The sequence below is a fragment of the Asterias amurensis genome, chromosome 1 (genome assembly GCF_032118995.1).
Source record: "Asterias amurensis chromosome 1, ASM3211899v1".
NCBI classification, from domain to species: domain Eukaryota; kingdom Metazoa; phylum Echinodermata; class Asteroidea; order Forcipulatida; family Asteriidae; genus Asterias; species Asterias amurensis.
In genome coordinates this window covers 19,246,628-19,270,319 of record NC_092648.1, presented here as the reverse complement: position 1 = coordinate 19,270,319, position 23,692 = coordinate 19,246,628, and the positions used below count along the sequence as shown (strand labels likewise).

Below are 23,692 nucleotides of genomic sequence, written 5' to 3'. Positions count from 1 at the left end.
TGCAGCGACCAAGCTGAAGAAAGCTAACAATCATCACCAGCCTATCATTCCCAAAATGATCTATGTACGTTTAAATGCAGCACGACAATGACGTCTGAGTAGAATGTTTCACTGTAAGGGAAAATATAGAACAGTCGATAGGATGAAAGGCGCACAGTAGGAATGAATTTCAGACAAGCCAGGTACCAAAATGAAGCTAGTGGAATGAATGGAATTGGTGGACATGTCCCTGTCTGCGGAGACTCATCTGCTTTCATTTTCAGCTCTGCCCTGTCAGTCATAAACAATCAGGAATCCTTGGGTCTAGACTATAGAGGCTAAGAATCAAAGATGGATGCCCTAATGTCCATTAATCAGAAATATTCCTCTCGGGCATTGTGATTTCTCCTCAGTAGTTTTTCATGTTTTTATAATTACTTAGAGTCTTGAAATTGTCTTCAAAGAAGTCAATCAGTCATAAGGGCCTAATTTCATAGAGATGTCTTTAAAGCACAAAAAGTGGCTAAACACAACAGAATTAGGTTTACCAGAATAAAGTTACCAGCTAAAATACCATGTCTCATTTACCAGATGACTGGTATCCTGCTCATTTGCGTTGAGTAAAATATTGTTATGCAACACAGATGTAAGGAATTCAGTTCCTTGTAATAAATATTGTGTTAAGTTATACAACCAAAAAGTAATTAATTAAGAAAGTTAATTCAAATCACTTGGTCAAAAGGTTTATTAGGAAATCTCAAAAACGTTTCTAATTTAATCAGCACAAGAAATCACTGTGTACATTATGTACATCACTTGAATTACGTGTGAAAACAACATGCCTGCTTGTATTTGGTAACCATGGCTATTTTAAGCAGCAAATCAAAAAGTAATTAATGCCCGGCAGCCAGTTTAGAGCCAAGAGTTCCCGGAAAAAGACTCAAGGTGCCGTTCAAGATTCGGAAGAAAGAAAAGAAAGAAAAAAAAAAGCCAATCCAGTGAGAAACTTTCCGCGTCGCTATGGTTTCATAATGCAAAAATAAACAATTGCCAAAACGAGCATATCCTAAATCCGAAAGCGGTTCAGGTGATTTTCCTTCAGCGGTAATGAACAAGTAAAAAAAAAAAATGAAGAGGCCTTGGAGGAGTTAATTGCAAAATATCCCAAGATGTAATCTGTAGCCGTTGACACAGCTGTGCCTTAGATGACCCAAGTCTGCCTGTACATGAAGGTGACAGTTGTATTATGATCAAGGTCAAACGGAGATAGGGGACTATAAATATAAGGGTTGCCATCCTCATTTACCCAGGGGAGAAAACGAAAGATTGTTCCATGTCAGTGTAACATCTTTCCCTGTTTGACAAGTATTTTTGGAATGTTCTCTTTTAGTTTATTGTACATGTACGTACACATACGTTGTATCTTGCAGTGTAGTGTGTGTACATGTACTGCACAGTGTATAAAAGCATTCAATAGGCAAGCACCAACGTACATCCTGGACATGCTCAACATAAACCATCTTGCAAACCTTCCATCTGGAAATAAATAGCTTCTACAAAAAGTAAAATCTCAACACACGTGGGGTGACAACAAGATTCTGTTACAGCAACACATCTCTGGTATCAGCTACATAATGTACATTATCCTCTTCATATTAAAACCTCAAATAATATTTCCTCAATTAGCCAAAAGATTAGTTCCTCTTAGCTGAATTTTATGTTGGTACTTTCCCCCCTTTTCCCCCTCTCTCTCTTTGGGTGGATTTGTATAAGACTTAATTATTATGTACAGACGTGGGTTTATTATTATTAGCCTCTGAAGCATCTCAATAAGCCCGCTTCATACATGTGTACCTTCTGCGAATGCGATAAAGAATTTGGTGTCACAAATTTGAAATGAATAATTCACAACAGTTGAGCTGTGTTCAGTTTCTGCAAAACATTTGACATAAAAATTTGCTGCGCATTAGCAGGAAGTATGAACCAGGCTTTAAGCATCATCGTTTTTTAAACTTTATCTCTCAGGTATAGACGATGTGACCTCTGACGTCACACGAAAACCATAACATGATTTGCGCGCATACCGCCGGACAAAACCTTTGTGTTTTGGCAGCCAGCTAGAAAGTGTATAAAATCTTACTATGACTACGCAACTCAGTGCCCGGCGAAACATGACATATATAGTGTTTTGTCTACAGAGGGCGGTTTAAATGTAAACATAGGTCACATCGTCTATAGAGATCTACTTAAATGGTGACAGATAGAGAGTAGTATTATAGTCATTACAAAATAATTTAATTACAGCATGTGAGGAGGATATTGAGTGTTAATCACCCGGCAGGGCTAGTTAGTTAATTATTCAAGGTTTCAATCTAAACCGCCATTTAGTGACATTCCTATACATGTGTCAGTTGCTCATTCTACGTCGTTTAGGCCATTGTACGGTGCTTGGCAACTGGTGTTTTACTTTGGATCAATCTGTTTACTTTGTTTAATGAAAAAATAAATCATACATTAATGGTGCGACGTGAAGGACCGATACAAGTAGTAACACAAATTACTCTCGTCAATTGCCCAGAGATACGGCGATGGATTAAATGGCTGTAGAGTGCTAAGTGTTTTTAAGAATATTGTGCACAACTTGTAGATAATGAAGTGTGGCATTTAATTAAACGCGATGTCAATGCAGTTTAAACTCGCTTTAAAATGCAATTGCAGAAATTTCTAAATCTTCTAATTTTAAGTACACGCTGTGCATGTACTACAGGTGTGGGGGAATGAAATTGTATTAAGGGTTAGTCCTCTGCCAGCTAGTGTAAGACAGTCAATTACATGTAGAATAAGACAGTCTTTTGGAGAGAGAAAAAGAAACTCCAACAAATACTGTTAACTGTTTTCACGGACCATTGAGTTATGAATGAAACAGGAATGCATGTTCTTGGTTTTGACTTTATTGGACTTGTCATTGTATCCTCTGAAGTATATTCACAATGATGTCCATTGTCCCCCCCCCCCCCTACGCCGAATGACTGATGTATACAATTTCCAAAGCAACTGCCTTTTCCCTCGCTTCATCCCCATCGCTAAGAAACCCGACTCAACCAGGTGTCACTTTATGATCCTCCCTTGTACTCCGTCGACATGTACCGGTTCCCCCGCTCACGGCTTACCTGCCAAAATTAAATGCTAATCGCAAGCTTGAAATCCAACACTCATTTCATAATCTGTCATTTTCTCTCCCTCTCTCGTTACAGATAATATGTAATATCTTCCGCACACTGCCACCTAGTGAAAATCCAGATTTCGATCCGGAGGAAGACGACCCTACATTAGAAGCATCATGGCCACACTTGCAGGTAAAAAAACCAAACCCAGACTACATTATACTTGAAGTCCTCCTTAAAGGCATAGCAGCTGATTTCACGAAACGCTAGGATTAATCCTATCTCGAGGTAGGACGAGTAACTCTTAGGATGAGATCAATGCATCTATAATGTCTATGGTTACGGAACTTAACTCGTCCTAAGATTAATCCTAAGTAAGGAAGAGTTTGGTGAAACCGACAGCTGGACACGCTCTATGGGCACTGGACACCTATTGGTAATTGTCAAAGACCAGTATTCTCACCCAATTGGTGTATCCCAACATACGTATAAAATAACAACAAATTTGGGCTGAGTTGGCCACCGAAGTTGCAAGAAAATAATGAAAGGAAAAACACCCTTGGTGCTCAAACTTGTGCGCTTTCAGTTGCTTGAGAATGGGTTCAGTCCTGAAGTCTTTCTCAAATTCAAATATTTTAGTGAGAAATTACCTAACCAACGTTACTTCAGAGGGAGTCGTTTCTCACAATGTTTTATACTGTCAGCAGCTCTTTGTTGCTGGTTACCAAGTAAGTTTTACGCTAATAAATATTTTAAAGTGATTACCAAATCTGGCCAGTGCCTTTAAGTGAGAGTGACAGTTTCCATGCAAGATTAATGTTAATTTTCAGGAAACTGTCGTAGGAAATCATTCCTGGATACTTAAATTTATAAACAACTAAAACAGTTGTTAATAGAAGGAATTTGGCTGAAACCGGACCTTCTCAGGAACAAATCTTGTGGCAGGGCATCTCCAAGGAATTCTGAGCCTATTACCTACATCCTCATGAAGAGTTAATCCTTGGGGTTAATTCCTAAATCCTTTGTGGTATCCTTGATCCCTAATCTCCTATGAAGGGTTCCCGTCTCCCTGTAACCACACTACTACATGTAACTGTCTGCAGCTATAAATGATGGCCCCTGCCCTAATCCCCCATAATCCATTATCTCTCATAATTCATGAGATAAGTTGGCAGTAGATCCTTTGGTTGGGTCTCATTAATAATATGTAACAGTTTGTAAATCTTACAGGAAATCTGAAGAGCCACTAGTAGGGTAGTTGAGGATACAGTGACATCTTCATGTGGCCCGTTAATAATTACTTTACATCCGTTTAAATTCGTTACATGTAGATGTTAAAGTGGCTGTTAATGATTAAGTTCTTGAAAGAGTTATTATTTATTAATAATTAACAATTTATTTTTTCAATTTTATTGTGAGACTAAAAAATTAAAGTTTAATTGCATGCAATGGATACATGTGGTCAAGAACAACAGGGGACAGTTAGCAAAAACATGTTCATTCACTTTTACAGACTGCATATGTTTTGGCCAACTTTGCTAAGAGAAAACTCTGACTAAATAAAATAAAGAAATAACAAAGCTCAGAGGGACATTGAACTTGTGACATCCATCATCGTACTCTTCTTTCTGAGACGCTGATTATAAACCAGTACTTGAAGAACATTTATTTGTTTATTTATTGTTCATATAAAACAATTTAAAATTAAAAGTTGTGGGTTTGAATCGCAGAGAAGAGATTTGCGGGCAGATTCTGTTAAAGTACCGAGTAGGGGTAAAAAAAAAATGTATTCTTTATTTCTGGTGCAAAACTATGATTTATTGATTTTTTTACAACATGTAAGGGGGGGGGGGTAGGGTTCATTACCAAGTCGCTTTTCTTTGTATACAACATTGTAAATGTACTCTATGTGCTTCAAATGATTGTACGCAAACAGAGCCCTTAAAGGCAGTGGACACTATTGGTAATTGTCAAAGACTAGCCTTCACAGTTGGTGTATCTCAACATATGCATAAAATAACAAACCTGTGAAAATTTGAGCTCAATCGGTCATCTAAGTTGCGAGATAATAATGAAAGAAAAATAACCCTTGTCACACGAAGTTGTGTGCATTTTAAATGGTTGATTTCGAGACCTCAAGTTCTAAATCTGAGGTCTCGAAATCAAATTCGTGGAAAATTACTTCTTTCTCGAAAATTGTGGCACTTCAGAGGGAGCCGTTTCTCACAGTGTTTCATAATCATCAACCTCTCCCCATTACTCGTCACCAAGAAAGGTTTTATGCCAATAAGTATTTTGAGTAACTACCAATAGTGTCCACTGCCTTTAACAGCAGGGTTCATCTATGAAATGCTCGAGTTCCCCCAATGTGGTCCTCTTCAATGTCTGGGGATGACAGGCGGTGCATTCTGGACCAAATGTCAAGTCCATATGTTGTCATTTTAGTCTTAACTCACATGAGTATCATTAAAAAATGTACATCCTAGTAGACTAACACCAGTGCCACGCGCTTCAGGTCGTGCTAAGCGAACTGAACGAATGTAGGACAAGGGAGATCCTGGCGAACGGGCGTAATATCAACTGACAGATGGCTATGGCTTTATTTATTATGCGTCCGAGATTGAAGGTTCATGTGCAGTGCGTGTATAGTCTCTGAGGCTGAAAGATAATCCTTATTGCAGGCTTTTCTGTCAGCGGTGTGCATCTTTCAGTTCAGGATATTTCAGAGATTTTGAATTTTTAAATATGGAATATGAAAACCAGGTTTTTTTGTTTGAGGAAGTGTAAAATATTTTGCAATTTCTAATGCAGATCTGTGTGACGTGCATTAAAAAAAAATATTTGAAGGTGTACAAAATGTTCAACCTTAATTCCTGTTTTCCATGACAGGGTAATTTTCTAGAATAATGTAGATTTTCAGAAACTGAAGTCGGATCATCCTTATTATGAATGATTGGGCCTCAGCTTCCCGTGCCCCTCGGTCATGGTGGTAGAGTTGAGGACCAAGTCACGGAAGCTGTAGATTGATTAAAGAACAATCTAGGATTGCTGCAGTGAAACTGAAGGTGCTCCTTCAATTTCACAGGAGAAATTTAATATCCACATGAAATTTATCTTTATTTTAGATTGTAGAATTTGTCATGAGGGCTTGTATTGAAAACTCCTGATTGCTTTTATGTAGCTTGCATGATGGAGTTTTTTAAACATTTTTATTAATTGTTTCGCAGCCATTCTGACATTACTTCTCAAATATCAAATATTGGAAATTTTTACGCTACGTCTCAACACGCCAACTGTTATTAATTGCTTCAGTTGAAATTTCAAGCTTGAAAAAAAAAAAAAAAAACAAATAATGTGTTTTTCTAGTCAACAGTTATCAGTATCACAATTGGTTGCAAATAGTGCTTACAATATTGCATTTCAATACTTGTTTTAGAAGCCCTTTACAGCAGGAATGATATAATAAAGTGGCCATCTAATCTCAACACACTATACCTTCCCAGGGATAAGACCCACTAGCCATGCACGTATACGCTACCCCCTAACTGAATTATAACAAAAAGCCAACATTTTAATAAATTTCCCACTCTGTGTCAATGATTTATGTACACATAACGGTGTAGAGGCACGTGAATGCCTAAAATTAGCTGTTCAAGTAAAGTTACATGTTCAGACTCAAAGCCAAATTATTAGTGTTGGGGGGCGAGTTAATAGGACAGGTTTCTCAGAGTAAGAGCCTGCTGTATGTGTGTATATATATAGCCCCTGGGTGCCATCTTAAGTCGTCATAGACTTCTACATTTCATCATGTGGAGGGGGCTGCCGTGTACAGTCCGAGCACTTTTTCTCTTTCTGTGCTCGTCCGTCAGCGCACAGTGCGTGACCAGATGTCATCCCGGTTGAATTAGAAGCTTCCGCTGAGGAGGACTTTCATTAGAATGGGAATGAACTTTTTTGTATGGAGGTGGTTGGGATTCGGGGAGAGAGAAAGGAGCCTGAAATAGTCTATTATATGACTACCTGAATACTGGGCTTGATGATCCTCCTTAAGGCAGTCAGGGGGAAACAAATCTAGAGTGGGTGAGGGTCTGTTTTAGATGGCCATAAAAAAAACGTCATGATGGGTTAAGTTCAGGCAACCTTTTTGAGGGGGATTTCAAATGCCAAAACCTACTCAAGAAACAACACCCTTCCAGGAAAAGGAAGGAAGACAAATTGTTTGTGTTTTCCCTGTGAACCTTTGCTGCTCTTATACCTGTTATTTATGTAGTCATTTGTACATAGGTTAAAAAAAGACATTTTAAAGATGGCAGTTGTGGTTTAATAGCAGCACCATGTACAAAGTCTTTGAATGTGTATGTACATAATGTATGCATGCGCATGTTTTTCAAAGAGCGAAGTACAGTCGTTCAAGTCATGCATACATGTATGATCATATGTATTAGGGGTGAAGTGTGTATCTTGTGCATATGGTGTGATCTTGTGTGACATATGACATCACACGTTCTTAATAGAACCCCAGATATAGTTTCTGTTTTGATACATGTGTACTCTACCATTGTAAAATGTGAAACTTTGGCCGAACGAAACAAATCTGATAACACCTGTAGCAGTAGGTACTTGTGTATTAAAGGTTGGGTCATACTTTACTAATGGCCGACCCACCTTTGAAGAGTGTCTATGAAAATGTTTTGCTAAAATGCTACACAAATTCTTTTGGCATTAAAAGCACCTCAAAGTTTCAATGTCAAGAAAAATGTTTAACACCTGAATTACACTAGGATGACTGCCCAAGAATGTACACACTGTTCATAAACTCTGCTTAATATTTAAAGCACAAGTGTCTGCTGCTAAAAAACATTTACCCCTAGACTTGCAACGTAGAAAATCTGCCTCCATGCTCAGAGTATATGAAAGTGGCCTGAAGGTGACGTGCAGTAAAGTGCATCTCATGCTAATGTGTAAAACCCTTTTATTGCAGCTCTCTCTCCCTGCTGCAATTAAACTGAATAGTGTCATCTATCACATCAGTGAGCACTGAGTTGTCATTATGAATTGACAACTTTACTTAAGTGGTGTTAGATACACTGGCCAGGTAGAGGGCGTTTCATCAAGCCTGATGCTTCACTGGGGCAATTGCCTCCTTGCCCCCTGGTCATTGTCTTGGTGCCAATGAAACATTCCAATAGCAATTAACGATCTTCTCATAAAGGTGCCTTTTACAAAGGAGAAAAATAGCTTGATGCTCTTGCCCTTTCAAGAACGAAGCATCAGGCCTGTAGGATTACATAAGTTATTTTGGACTTCCTTTTTGGTTGCAAAATATTCAGACAGTCTCCTTATTAGTGCAGAAAAAACAATTAACTGTCATTGTACATTATCTTCTCCTCAGATTGTCTACGAATTTTTCTTGCGGTTTCTGGAATCACCGGAGTTCCAGCCCAGCATAGCCAAGAAATACATCGACCAAAAGTTTGTTATGCAGGTATGTTGTGTGTACTGTCAGGGGTTTCCCTTAACTTTTTTTTTCAATCGCCCGCCGGGCGAGTCAACCAAAACTCTTGATCGCCCGCAGGCTTTTTCACTAGCCCGCATGTATTGATACACAACATTTTCAAAACATTAAAAAAAAAAACGTAAAAAAAATAAAAAACATGGAAGTGATTCTGTCATGTTGAGGCATGTTGGATTGGCTAGAATGCCCCAAAGTGTTGCTGTCGATGCTTTTGTTGCTGTCGATGCTTTTGTTGATGCCATCAGCTGTAGTCATAGCCATACATGTAGGTACCTCATTTTCTGTGTGACTTTATTTATTTGGTTCTTTTTACGCTATTTAAATAATTGGTTTTTCCCCTTTCCAGCCTCTTGAATGATTATGGACACCCTTTTTTAGCCTGTATGCACGAGTGCTGACGGTAGCGCCGCTATTGCTGGGACGCTGGCAGCGCAAGGTTTTGTTCACAAAGACATAGAAAAACCGTTTTGTCTCTGTTACTTTATTAAGTTGGATTGGTCCTTAGAATTTAGTGGGAGGAAAAAAGGGGGTAAAATGAGATTCATTTCATGATTAGTGTCTGTTCACATAAACACATTTGAAAAACTTACAAAAGGATATTTCACTGTCAAACAGGGCACTTTAAAGTTGAACATAAAGTATACGTGTGGTTGGGTTTTTTTTTTAGGTGGAAAGATTTCAAGATTCTCAGGTCTCATTAAAATGGATTCTGCCTCTTTGAGAAACCTCAGATTTGTTGATCCGTTCGTCTTTTCTCAACTCAAAGAGTGAATTTCTACTCTCTCTATTTGTAATTCAATCATTTGTTTAACATCATTGGCCCCTTACTGGGTTTGCATTGTGTGTGACTTATTGCTTTTTTTTTATATATATTTTTTAATAATGCCAGGTTTGGATTTGGGCATTAAAGGGCGACTCGCATCGTGGATATTTGTATTATGTGTTGCGGTATGCCCAGTTGATTAAAAGTCGCAAGGGAACAGTACTTCGGTTACCATCTGATATGACAATAGTGATTGATGGCAACTTTAGCTGGTACACTTACACTTTTTCACCAACACCCGGAATATATAATATTCTAATGCTGTCTATGTGGCTTGCTTGCATTTCCTTCTTCACACAGTGTGAGAGGAGAAAAAGCATCCGTCCAACGATACAGTGTTTCCTTGGACACGGGTGGTGGCCACTTGTAATTAATTCAGTTTCCCAGCATTTCCAGGGGTTTTCGTTAGTCCCAGAAGGTTATAGTGGGTTATTCCAGATTCTGGTGGCGAGCGTTTTTTCATTTGATTTGGGAATTCCGCTGAGTGTATAGATGTATAATGTGTCAGCATTGGGCTTTAGTGAAATAAAGCAGGATATTTAAGTGAAAGCTGTAATCTAAAACCTCAGCAATGCGTTGGCACAGGAAGACTTACATGTATTTATTTCCCAAAGTAAAGTATGCATTGTTGCACTAATGCCTTCACATTGTCCGTTAAAAAGAAAATCGCCCCACTAAAAAAGTTGCAAGTTGACTTAGTGTAGCGGGGGAAAAAAGAAAGAAGAAAATTCTCAACTCAAAGCCGTCGGTTACTGGCCAGGGCACGTTCAAATGAGCGCAAGATACACTAGCATTTCATTTAATTATGCCGTTAATCACTCCAGCACCCCGAGTCCCCCACAAATTACATCTTGGTATCCTTGCGCTGCCGGGCAGGTTTCCCGTGCAGGAAGCGACTAGATTCCCGAACCCCTGAAACATTCCCGTCTTGAATACGCAGCGGCTGTAGAAAAAACCAAATCAATGTCTGCAGCTCACCCTGGGCAGTGTTGGCTCTTGATTTTACTCACATAATCAAAAGCTAATTTTGTACGAGCGTGTGTGTTTGTATGTGTGTATCGGTTTGCCCTTGGATCACAGGGGGATCAAGTCAATGAAATTACAGATTCACTGGTTTTTGTTTCAATGAGATGTGGCTGTTCTAAAATATTATGTTCTCAATGCTGTATTAATATGTTATGGGGTATGTTTTACTAAACAGGTAAACTGTCGACAAGCTCAATAAAAATAGAGTTTCAGTGAAGCAGAAACGGGGTTTGCTTAAAAAAAAAAAAAGTTGTAGGCCTAATAATTAAGGGCAACTGTATGTAAATTTTTAACACATAGCCTATTTGTTTTGAGATTTAGTTTAGAAGCCTACTTAATAAAAAATAAATACACTGAAGTATATTCAAAATGTTAAATCAAAGTATTCTATGGTAACAGTCAAATCATAACCAATATTTGATTTTACCTGATACTATTTCTCCATCAGACCTACAAAGCACAAGTACTTGAGTGATTCAGGGTTTCAAATGAACAAGTTTGGGCAAATAAGTCATTAATATTTTAATATAAGAGCATTTGTCAGTGCTTCCATGAAACCTGTTTGTATTTGAAGACTGTTGAGACCCCCCCCCCCCCATAACCAGACTTGTATGAATAATGTCTATAGTATTAAATGTTCATTCAGTATGTGCACGGCCTCTCTTCCCTAGACGCTGTCTATTCATCTCATTCTGTCATAATTATGTCTTTCTCTTCCGTCTTCTTCATCAGCTGCTGGAGCTGTTTGACAGTGAAGATCCCCGCGAGCGAGACTTCTTGAAGACAGTGCTTCACCGCATTTATGGCAAGTTCCTGGGCCTACGCGCCTTCATACGTAAACAGATCAACCATATCTTCCTCAGGTACGTCATAATTAGAGATGAATATTTTCCATCCTTTTAAGAATATTAAGTTATTGTTGATGGTGACTTTGAATGGTAACCCAACTAAACAAATCTTACGATCAGACTTAAGTCGGATTTTAAACTGTGCATGGTGGAATTGTGATCTAGTAAGGTTTGCAGTAACACTATGGAATTATAATCTCTAATTGAGTTGGGGTGGTTTTGAAAAGAATTGTAGGTTTCAACTGTTTCTTACGTCATTGTCAGATGGACAAAGTAATCCGGTCATGAATATTCATTAACCCTGTTGCTACCGCAGTGTATATTTATCCGTACTCCGCCGTCAAGAAGAGGTCACAGTAAAGGTCATAGTTTCCATGTTGCTCATGTTCAACACTAGATCTGCCATCTCTGAAATGAAACCAAAATTGTCAAGACATTTTCACCGATTACAAAATCTACTTAGAGCAGCACTGTCTGGGGTTCATAGCGATAACTATACGCAGGGTCTCTAAAAGGTTTTATCCCTTAAGAATTCCAATTCAAGTTTTGAGATTTTGTTCATATCACTTTATTTCATCACACTCGTCTTGGAAGTAGAGTTTCTTGTCCCAGACTCTTCAAATGTCACCTGGGCATTGCTGAGGAATGTTAATATTTTCGACACATACAGGTACGGTTTGATCGATTGCACATTTCATTAACCCACATTCTTTGAAATGTTTTATATGGTACTTCAATTTTGTGTTTTTCTTTATCCTTTTTCACTTTTTGTAGGTTTATTTATGAAACGGAACACTTTAACGGAGTAGGAGAATTACTAGAAATCCTCGGCAGGTAAGATGTGGACATTTTTTGTGAGCTTGGTACTGATAATCCAGCTAACAAAATAAACGATCAAAAAAATATATTACTTTGGAAACTGTGTCTGATTTTTATCAGAAAACCTTATTTATTAATGGCAGTGTTAATCAGGGTTCATACTTCCAGCGAATGCATCACATGGCTGTTTTCGCAGCAAATGTTTCGCAGGAGTTGAACACAGCTTAACTCTTGCGAATTATATGTTGATAATTTGTGAACTTAAAATCTGTACCGCATTCGCGTTCGCAGGAAGTATGAACTGGGCTTTAAACTTCTCAAAAAGTAAATGACCACAAAAACTTAAATGGTGAGAAACACTGCAGCTGTTGATTGAGAAAGGATTCCCCTTGAAGTAATATGGTTTGGATAATTGTTCAACCTAAAACATTCACCCAGAAACGATTCATGCTCGGTGTCTATTTGTGAAGGCTGTGGCCAGAGTTGCCATAGTTGGTACACTGCTGTAACTGCTCTTCTTTTTATAGAACATGTAAGTCCCTGTGAGAACTTCCCCCACTCAAGAAATACTCATGTTCTTAAAAAAGCAGGAAAATGTACATTTGTGAAGGACTTTTTAAAGGGCATCTTAACAAAAGATGTTGGTGCCATGATTAATTTGAGACCTCTATTTGCATCATATATTTTGTCCTCGTCCCCAGTGGGACATAAGGCCGCAATCAGCTGATGCCAATGAGATTTGTCTGTGTTCCTCTCTCCTCTCTCAAAAATTGCAACGCTTTAAAAGAAATTTACATCTTAAAGAAGAAGTATGGTGTTGGACTGTTTGGTTTAGTGGTATCTTTCCTTGCCTTTCATCTCTAGGACCCGGTTCAAATCACGCCAGGGCGCTCCGGGGAAGGGGTTTTCAGTCCCTACCTGATTGCGTGGGTTTTTCCTTTGATAATTCATCGGTGTTTTCTCCCACATCTAAACCTGAAACTTCCTTGAATTCGCTCCATTTGGGTTTCTTGGTTAGTACAGTGATGAAGGTTGCGTTCTGAGAGTCACTGGCTTCACAGAATAAATGAAATGAAGTGATATGAAAAAAAAGTGAAGTGGGGTAGAGGAGACACCCCCCTAAGGGAGTTGAGAGTGGGTCTTAATATCAGGGGAGTCTATGGTGTCTGATCCACTAACATGCAGGGGTGACACAAGCATCAGCTTGGGAATGTACATGTACTATTTCCCCCAACCCCCCCCCCCCCCCCTTCTCTTTCTCTTCCTCTGTCTGTTTGCATTCCTATCACCCTCCTACCCCACCGGATATCAATCCAACTAATTAAGCATGTGACATCAAGAAGGTCATGAAATAGGAAACGCGCTACGCAGGCTGTGGGGGATTTTCAAGGAACTTGATCAGCTGTTGTTTTTGCTGTCGTTCAGACACATTAAGCCCGGTTCATACTTCCCGGAATGCACGTCACAGATTTCAGATTGCTGCTTAACGTAAAGCAAAATGCAGTAAGCACCGGAAGTTTTGCATGCCTTTTTGTGTGCTTATGGTAAGCAGCACTATGAAATGAAAAACGTTTAGTAGGCACAAAAGTTGCCGTTAAGCAGCTCTATGAAATTGGTCCTTGGTTGGACCGCGCTTTTTTGAGGCATACTCACGGTGCAGTGCGCCATTCTTATCAATCACAGCCCATTGCAAGGTGGCATTCTAGCGTTATGTCCAGCAGTGGGTGTATACACAGCTGATTGCAGAACTGGGGTTTTAAAATTGCATGAGATTTTTTCTTGTTCTTGTTTTCTTTAGTGTAGAGATCTCATCCCACACATGTGAGGTAATATTATGGTTTGTTCTTGACCCTGACAGTATAATCAATGGATTTGCACTACCGCTGAAAAACGAGCACAAGAGTTTCCTGATCAAGGTGCTCATCCCTCTGCACAAGGTCAAATGCCTCAGTCTTTATCATGCACAGGTGAGAAAACACTACTAGGTAGGGGCGACTAGGGGGTTGTGGGCGACTAGGGGGTTATGAGGAGCTGTAAGAGTGTGAGTCAAGTAGGAGGTTAAGGGTAGGGTAAGGCGTTGATGGGTTGGGGAGGGTAAACCCCGATACCACCAACAAACAGCTCTGTGTTGCAGTCACTCCTTTGTTCTGTAAACTTAAGAAAATCATGTTCTTCAATACTGTAAAAAAATAAAAGGACTGTGTGAATGTGGGTAGAAGTCCACAAAGTGTTTCAAGTCGCTATATTATGTGGATCTGTTTTGTTCTTAGGTCCACACTTCTTACATTTATGTAGCGATAAAACACAACATCAAAATGGATTCAAGATTGTCCCCATTCTGTCCAACCATCCAAAAGATCCCGTTTGTTAAAGTCCTTTGTGTCAACGGGTATATAAGTATTGTTTTCATTAACTTTTTACCCCAAGTGAAGATTGCACAATGATATACAATATCAAAAGCATGCTCGCACAAACAGCTCTGTGTTGCAGTAATTTTTTGGATATCGCTTTATTCTATACACTCCTGGGAAAAAGGGCTATTCTCCAACAGTAGTGAAAACCCTGTGTGGACGTGTGTCAATCCACATAGTATTTCAAAACCCTGGGTTTTATATGGACCTCTTTTGTTCTCAGATCCACACTTCGTATGTTATGCTCACCCACAGCTTTCTGATGTGTAATGTCAGTTGTGTCCAATCTATCCAAGTTTGTTGTCCAAGAAAACAATTAATAGAATGCACACATGGTCACACAATCTCTGCGATCATATTGTGTTCTGGGGGATTGTCACACTATCAACATTCACTTCATCTTTTCAGCAATTCTGGGGATAAGATGTGTGGTTTTCATTCAGTGCTTTCAGCGTCTCGTTTTGTTGTAAATCAAAACATATTGCAGCATAAATTGAGCATTGAAACCATTAGGTATCAAACGCTTTACTTTGTGACTGGCCAACTTGTAATTATTTACTCAAATTTACTCAAATATGTGGGATTTTGATAATTTCCTTTCATTATGTTATCATTTACATGTGTGTTTGTTTCAGTCTATAATATATCTTTTTCATGAAAAATCACATTAACAAAAAATAATTTTTAAATAAAAAATGTAAAATAAAAATTCAAATACAGATAGAGTAGCATCCATAACACTTAATATAATTAACAATAAATATGCATTAGTTCCTGCCTGGTGTGTATTTATATCAATCGCTATTCTCTTATGAAACATTTTGATTAAATAACGACCCCCGTCACGTCGTCGACGAATAAAGAGACTGAAATAAAGTATCGGGGGCAGAGAGCACTGCGGGTTGAATATAACTGTGGAAAGTAAATTAAATTGAGATCGTGCCACGGAGTGTTTCGGTTTGGAGTGTGTCTCATAATGTCATGTGTTTCAATCCTCAACTGCTTACTGTATACATCAGTAGGGTCTTATATTAGGGGCCGTTCAGAGAAATTAATGGTTAAAAATGTTGATCTTGTTTATAGTTTGTTTCTACCCACCCACCCAAAAAGATGTTTTGTTGTAAATATCCCCTTATACTCTTATGAAATAAGTAATGCTTGGAATAAAGCAGATATTTTCATTCCAATTCCAAAAAGATTTTTTTGTTTAAATATCCCCTTATACTGTGATGAACAATGTAGTGGCTCAAATGAAGCAGTTATTTTCATTAAAAGCTCTCCAAGCTCAGGAGTTTTCAATGCAGGCATGATATTCTTCCTACTTTATTCTGTTTTCTGAATTTTTGTTTGCCCTCCGAAAAATTGTTATTTATAAGGCCTGAATAGTCTATTAGAGCCTACACCTTGTGTAATGTAGGTCAGGCCTCGTACTCGATAAAATGGTCCTACTTTTCCCCAAGAACCAAATATCATTCCTGTCGTCAATGGCTGTTCCTGTCTTCCAGCATGCAACTTTGTAGTTGAAACAGAAGAGGCAATTTTTATTTTGCTATATTATCCCCATCAGGCCTAGGGTTGGAACAAGGTGGACCGATAACAGTGGATAGCACTGACATGACAAATGAACAGGAAGGGGCCAGTGGGTGTTTATTTCCCCTTCAAAAATATTTTGTTTCTTATATTTTAATCAATCAATTTGATTTTCAGTTATTGCTTTTGACCATACCTTCCACAATATCGGGGAAAAAGAGGAGAAATTTTTAAACATTGATTATTCTGAACAACCCCTTATGCACACATTTCATAAATAATCCTCACTTAAACAGGGTATTAGCTTTCTCAGTGAAAAAAAAAAACCCCACCAATTTCTTTTCTCACAAGGGCTCGCCGTGGAGCCCATAGAACTTGAAGACGTCTTGATTGATGGGAATTCATAATTTATTTAGCATTTTCTCTAGCCATGCCCCGAGGGGCTTGACTGCAATGTATATGAACATCTGTATGCATAGTGTGTTAGTGCGTGTTGTACCACGCCGTCAATCCTTATGCATGCTGTCCAGGCCGACTTGGGTACTTAACCGCTTCTAAGGAGGGATTTTCTATCAGCATAATTACCGCTCTGGTTATGGTTATCATAATATTTAATCTAGATTATCATTTTGATTGAATGGGATAAAGTAGCGTATACATCATTTATGTATGCAAAGTCCTTCATCCTTGCAAATGGATAATTGTTTGGTCGGTTTGAATGCCAAATTTCTAGGAAATCCTTGTACTTTTGTTAAAGAGCTAAATCCTGAAATACTTTTGCTAAAGAGCTGATGTTTTTAAGATAGACATAGGTATTTTTCGGCACTGCTCTCCACATAGTTCCACACTTCCCGAGCCCCTTTAAAAGTGTAATCTGCTAGTCGGTAAGTGTAGAATTCTGCAGTAAGCATTGCCATGAAATCTTGGCCCAATTTTTATAGAGCTTGTTAAAGGGTCTAAGTACTACTTTCTAACACAAAACACAATGTCCAAAGACTTACATTAAACTTACATTTTGAAGATAATGATAGTAGAAAGCGTACCTTAAAATATTAGTTGCAGAGGTGCTGTAGTTTTTGAGAAAAGAGTAAAACAATGTCACAAAAATAATTTTCGTCTCGGTTTTAGCATGTTAACATGTAAAACTTACTAACCAGTTGTGCTATGTTATGGTATAATACCATACGTGTAACTGGTTAATATGTTTTGACATGCTAAAATATTTTTTTTGTCTCGCTGAGACCTAAATTATTTTGTGACTTGTTGCTCATTGCTCAAAAACTACAGCACCTCAGTAAAGTAATATTTGAAGGGAAGCTTTTTTCTGCTTATAGGCAGCTCTGTGAAATTGCTCCCAGGTCATATCAAGAACCAGTGCTGAAGATGTTGAAATCAGATACACATTGAACATTTCACCTTTTCCAGTATCATCCATGCATTATATCTCAAGGATCTTTTACCTCATGTAACCCCTACGCCTTATTCAAGATATGCTGTACATTATGAAGGCTGGGAGCTAATGTATGTGGGAGTTTTTTGTTCTTGCATATAGAGGAAGGGTTGCTAGTAACCTGAGAAGCGTGAAAGCAATGGTCTAGACAATGATTGAATTGTTACACATGATATCTACTCTTACAGCCTTTCGTTCACTAGGGTACATGTCATACATGTATTTACACTTGTTAAAGTCATTGTACCAGTTTGGTAATTGTCAAAGACCAGTGTTCTCACTTGGTGTATCCCATCATAAGCATAAAACAACAAGCCTGTGAAAATTTGGGCTCAATCAGTCGTCGAAGTTGCGAGAAAATGATGACAGAAAATACATCCTTGTTGGACGAATTGATGTGCTTTCAGATAGGAATAAAAGACTTCTAGCTAGAAGTCTTTTATTATTTTAGTGAGAAACTACCTCTTTCTCAAAAACTACGTTACTTCAGAGGGAGTTGTTTCCCACAATGTTTTATACTACCAACAGCTCTCTAATGCTCGTTACCATGTCAGTTTTTAAGGTAATATTTGTTTTGAGTAATTACCAAACGTGTACCTTCCCTTTAACCAAGTTGTTTCTTAGTAATTAATTAAAGTAAGCATAAAGCATTCCTTTGCTGCCATCCATTCAGATAACACAGGGTAATATTTTTTTGTAATTCTTGTAAATAAAAATGTCATCCATCAACTACGAAGTGGTTGAAGTATTTTTATTCTATAGTCTTTGTGAGTAGGTAAATAAAACTACCTAAGGTTATGTCAGATTTTTGATCAACTCAAATGCAGGGATGTGACAATGCTCCAAGGTTGGGGAATTACTAAGTATTGATGGTTTTTTTTTGCCGTATAGTTTGTATGTACAGTTTATAGAGTAATTCAGTCGGAAAAATAGTTTTGTGCTTTCATGTATATTTTTTACACGATTTATTTTCTTTGAAAAAAATAGTCGTGAGGGACGCCCACATAAATAGGTCACTTGCTGGCATGGTTATGTTCCTTCAGCGACATCACATGCATTACATTAATTAATCATGAGTGAAATGTTAATAGAAAGAACACATATTTGTCATTCCTGGAATTGATCATGAATATATTTTGTAAATATGGCGTCGCAGTAGCAAGCCAGCCCTGTCAGCAAAGTGACCTATTTATGTGGGCGTGTCGGAAGACTATTATTTATAAAGAAAACAAATCAAGTGCAAATAAACAGGAAGGCACACAATGATTTTTTTTTTTTTCCATTTGAATTATGTATACTGTAAGGTGTAAAATAACAACATCAATACTTAGGAATTCACCAAACCTAAGGCCATTTTCGAACTGGTGGTTACAGCTATGGCTACGACTGATGCTATGTGTCTCGCTAAGGATGTTGTATACCTCAATGCATGATGACGCGGAAATCTAGCCGTAGCTGTAGCCGCTAATTCAGTCATGGCCTTAGTACACCTTTATATATACACAACAAGAGCTTGAATTGAAATGGCTGGAGATGTGACAATCCTTGTTTAGTGGTCGGTTATTTGCTCTGTTAATCAACCAGAATGTTGTGTCTTCCATTTAAGCAGGGGTTGAGTTACTAAATCAGTTCAAGATCAGTTGGTAAATCTGGCAACATGTTCACAAAGTTGGGTCGAGGCGCGTTTTAAAACGTTGTACTGCATTGAAATCTGACCCAGATACGCAATCAGTCATTCAAATGTACCGTGTTGTAGCCTAGGTGGGCGATGCTGGGCGGGCTTATCCCTTGAACTAACAAACTTGGCCCTACACTGTGCTGCCCAGCACAGATTTCCCCCATTGCACTTCAGCAATGATGGCCCCATTTCTAAACATGAATAATTTGGTTGAACCGCTCGCCCTTGGTTGGCTAAAGTGGATTTAGAGCCCACCACTAAAATTGGTGTAGCTACAACGCGAACTGTGTATCATCATAGAGTAGCATGATGTATCTCAATGTATCTTTAGTAATAGCCCATTTCTCTTTGTGTTTCAGCTGGCATATTGTGTAGTGCAGTTCCTAGAGAAAGATGCAACGCTTACTGATCAGGTATGTACACTGCACAATGCAAAGTAGAGCTCCGACACAAGATGACTTTCATGATTCAAGTCTATCTACATCAGGAATTTTAATGGATTCTTGCACAACCTACCTATGTGCAATCCTCTCTATGCGTCGCCGGCTTACATGTATGAAACCTTAGTGAGGGGGGAGGGGGGGGGGGTGGACCGAGCCAAAAAGAAAATTTAATGAAACCGAATATCTCTGGGATTAATTTTTACAGGTAGAGATTTGGACTTGTCATTTTGGATTGATAAAACTCTGTCACATGCGCAGCCTGCTAATGCATTTCTTTGGCCCTGTGCAATTAACCTTTTGCAAAGCCGTGTCTCAGGTGCTTTCAAATGTAGTGATGAGGCTTTGGCAAGCTTGGCGCCAAATTTAGACCTAGGAATAGTGTAAATGAAATTTTATTTCAGTAACGGCACAAATAAGGTACATTGTTTGTTTAAAAAAAATATATTTTCAAACAAAGGTCTGAAGAAAAAAAAACCTATGCATTTCTTGAAAACAAGTGTTGAATATATGCTTTTTCCAAATTAAATCAGATAAAACAACCGCTATTATAACAAATAGTAAAAACTATTTTGAAAATATTGATTGAGACAGGTTTTGGCGCTTTCTTAGTGTTCATATTGTGCATACATATTTTAAGGTAATGTCTGAATCTGGAATTAAATATGTATCATGCAACCATAACTAACTGAATAATTTGGTTCTAATAAACAAATAATAATTATATTTTTTAATTTGCAATGTAAGAAAGGATTCTAGTAATGATTTGTAACAATGTAAGTTAATTACAAAATTATGTGTCTCCCACCAGGTCGTTAGAGGTTTATTGAAGTATTGGCCAAAAACCTGTAGTCAGAAAGAGGTAAGTTGACAAGTAATTGAATTGTCGAAACCAAACTGGCTCTTTCCAGAGCCAACACTCTAACTATTACATGGTTGTACCCGCAAGTTTACTATTATTTAAAGTTCATTCTAATCGCAAGGTTCCAAAAACCTTTGCCTTTAAAGTTGATGGTTCAGATACGGCTGAGTTTGGTCCACACGTCCCTGCTGATTGAATCTGATTAAGTAGAGATCTACAGTTTCAGATATTATTATTAGTTATCCCACAAGCACGAGTAGAGTCTACAAATAAATAGTCCTTCTGCATGACACATATGCAAGGAGGCCAAGGCCTGAGTTGCATATATGGCAAGCAGATGTGCGAATATTTGCTCGTACTCCTGGAGTGCGCGTGGGATTATGATTTATCCTCTGGTAAAATAGAGAATTTTCAACCACCATCGGGTGTGAAGGGTTGTGCAGAGGCAACTTTTTCATAAGATGGAATGTTATAGTGATTTGTGGTTGAGCTACAAGAAAATATCTATGGGGGATTTGAACCAACCACTTTCCTGATTAACGTGCCGGTGCTCGACCAATTTTTCAATATTGGTTTATTTGATTAAAATACATCACCAAAAAAAGGGAATTTGGTTTACAATTAAGAATATATCTTTATGTAAAATACAATATTAAAAAGATTACTTAAGTGAAACAGACAAACAGGGATTGTGAAAGCTGTCTATTGAGCCCCATGTTGGCCGTCTCCCTGTAATATTATGTTTTTATGAACTGAACTGAACTGAACTGAAAGTTAACCCCAGGGAACATTGTGTTGATAAACATCAATGGTCAATTCTTGAAGCGTGTTGCGGTGAGCGCATGCATAATAATGCTTTCCACACACAGTATTGACTACGGAGTTGGATTCCATGTCAGCATTTTATGCTCACAGTCATACATGTACACAGTTTTTCTTGCGTATTCTACACACCTTATGACTTGTTCCTGTTAAAGTGTGTTTGTAACTTTTGTAGGGCAAAAAACACAATGTCCACAGATTTACACTAAACTTACACAGTTTGAAGATAATGATAGTAAAAAGTTGCTGTAGTTTTTGGGAAATGAGTAAAACAATGTCATGAGAATTGCTTTAAGCATTTACAAATGTGTTTTCATGAAATTGTTTTACTCATTTCTCAAAAACTACAGCACCTCAGTAAGTAATATTTGAAGGGAAGCTTTCCACTAGCATTATCTTCAAACCCTGTAAGTTTAATGTAAATCTATGGGCATTTTGAAAAGGTACCCAAAACCTATTATAAAAATTATAAAAAAATAAACTTATTATGTGGTGTTCCATTTCAAATTGACAAAGCCTTGAATGAAAAGAAGTCTGTCCCCCTTGTGGTTTATGAACATTTGTATTCATGATTTGCAATTGATGACAGGGAACCACGCAAAGATGGCGGTCGCACTGTGTTTTAATGAAGCCCAGACATCCTGTGCTAATAAAGCACAGACACTTTAAGATGCTGTTAAAGGTGAATTAGACAACTGCAGTTAATCCAAAAATACAAGCTTAGTCTATCGGAAAAGAACGAGGGGAAGAAACAAAAATCCCCTCAAGGCCTGAAATAGAATCGAGCAGAGTGGCATCGCCTTCCCATCTGCACCCACACAATCCAAAGCTCGTTCCTTTCTCAGATCTGAAATGCAGTCATATACCTTGAGGTAGCTGCCAATCTGTCCTCTCTCTCCATCCATCTCATGTATGGATTGCACAATGTCTCCATGCTGCCCACGTAGTCTATTCATCCCCCCCCCCCCCAATGCTGGACTGTTATTAAAAACAATTTGGCCGGGCACTAGGGGAGATTTTAAAGACTTTGTATCCAATTAGCTTTGGTTTCAGACCTAGTAGTATGTTTTTCCTCTCTTTTCAAGTTTCACACTTTGAGAGGGAAAAACTTTTTTTATTTTTTTTTTAAGGCATTGACGCAAGGAATGGGGCTATTTTATGTCGTATTTAATAGTACTTACTCTTTTTGGTTTGTAATTGTAAAGGAAGTTTGATGTTAATTTTAATCAAAAACTTAATTACACAGCTCAGAATATATGCATAGGGTTTACATGTACTCAAGGTTTAGCAAGACTCAAGGCTAGTGATTAAGCAGAAATTGAAATAATATAAATAACTTTTGTAATTTAAGTTCATCCTGTATATAACTGTTTAAAAAAAATTAAATTACATGTTTTTTATTCATTCTTGTTTTTAAATTTTGTTTTTGTCCCACCTGTCTATAACATTTGCACTTCTGACGAAACATGAATGTACTGGAGGGTATGTTTATTGACATTTGGTCTAACAATTTAACCTCTAACCTTTGACCTAGGTCATGTTCCTGGGTGAGATCGAGGAAGTCTTAGATGTGATAGAGCCTTCACAGTTTGTCAAGATTCAGGAGGTTTTGTTTAAACAGCTGGCTAGGTGTGTAGCAAGTCCACACTTTCAGGTGAGTAAACAACATCCAAGTTTGTTAGCTTGGCCCGTGAATCCCTGTTTGGTTGCTAGCGGTATAATTATCGTAAAGAACACTCACATGTGTATGTGTGCATGAGTCTGTATTGCAGGCTGTACGTAATCCATTCTGTAGGCTGCAGAACTATGTTTTTGTTCTGCAGTTTAGCCTGTAGGCTGCAGAAATATGTTTCTGTTCTGCAGTTAGGCCTGTAGGCTGCAGAATTAGGATTCTGTATTGTTGTTTGGCCTCCTGGCTGCAGAACCAGGATTTTGTACTGTAGTTCAGCCTGCAGGCTACAGAACTATGTTCCTGTTCTGCAGTTCAGCCTGTAGGCTGCAAAGCTAGGATTCTGTTCTGCAGTACAGCCGGTAGGCTGTAGAACTAGGATTATGTATTGTTGTTTGGCCTCCAGGCTACTGAACCAGGATTTTGTACTGTAGTTCAGCCTGCAGGCTACCGAACTAGGATACTGTATTGCAGGTCAGGCTGCAGAACCCAGGATGCTGTGTTGTAATTCAGCCTGCAGGCTACAGAACTAAGTTTTCCAATAAACTAGATGAAGAAAAAAACAATCAGGCATGCAACTTCCACGTCAGATCAACTTCTGACAGCACCATGGCCCAATTTCTTTGTTCTACTTACCGTAAGCAATAAGTCAGAGT

The 23,692-nt window shown here is 38.3% G+C and overlaps 1 protein-coding gene across 1 annotated transcript in view; it reads left to right on the top strand.

The window, feature by feature from the left end:
- The window catches only part of LOC139949220 (serine/threonine-protein phosphatase 2A 56 kDa regulatory subunit epsilon isoform-like), a 58,189-nt gene that overhangs the window by 26,287 nt on the left and 8,210 nt on the right, over positions 1-23,692 (top strand). The window contains exons 3-10 of the mRNA XM_071947923.1: positions 3,234-3,335; positions 8,536-8,628; positions 11,240-11,370; positions 12,130-12,189; positions 14,033-14,141; positions 19,603-19,656; positions 20,495-20,545; positions 22,902-23,021. Of these exons, the coding sequence (XP_071804024.1) occupies positions 3,234-3,335; positions 8,536-8,628; positions 11,240-11,370; positions 12,130-12,189; positions 14,033-14,141; positions 19,603-19,656; positions 20,495-20,545; positions 22,902-23,021 (720 nt within the window). The remainder of the gene's footprint in view (positions 1-3,233; positions 3,336-8,535; positions 8,629-11,239; positions 11,371-12,129; positions 12,190-14,032; positions 14,142-19,602; positions 19,657-20,494; positions 20,546-22,901; positions 23,022-23,692) is intronic.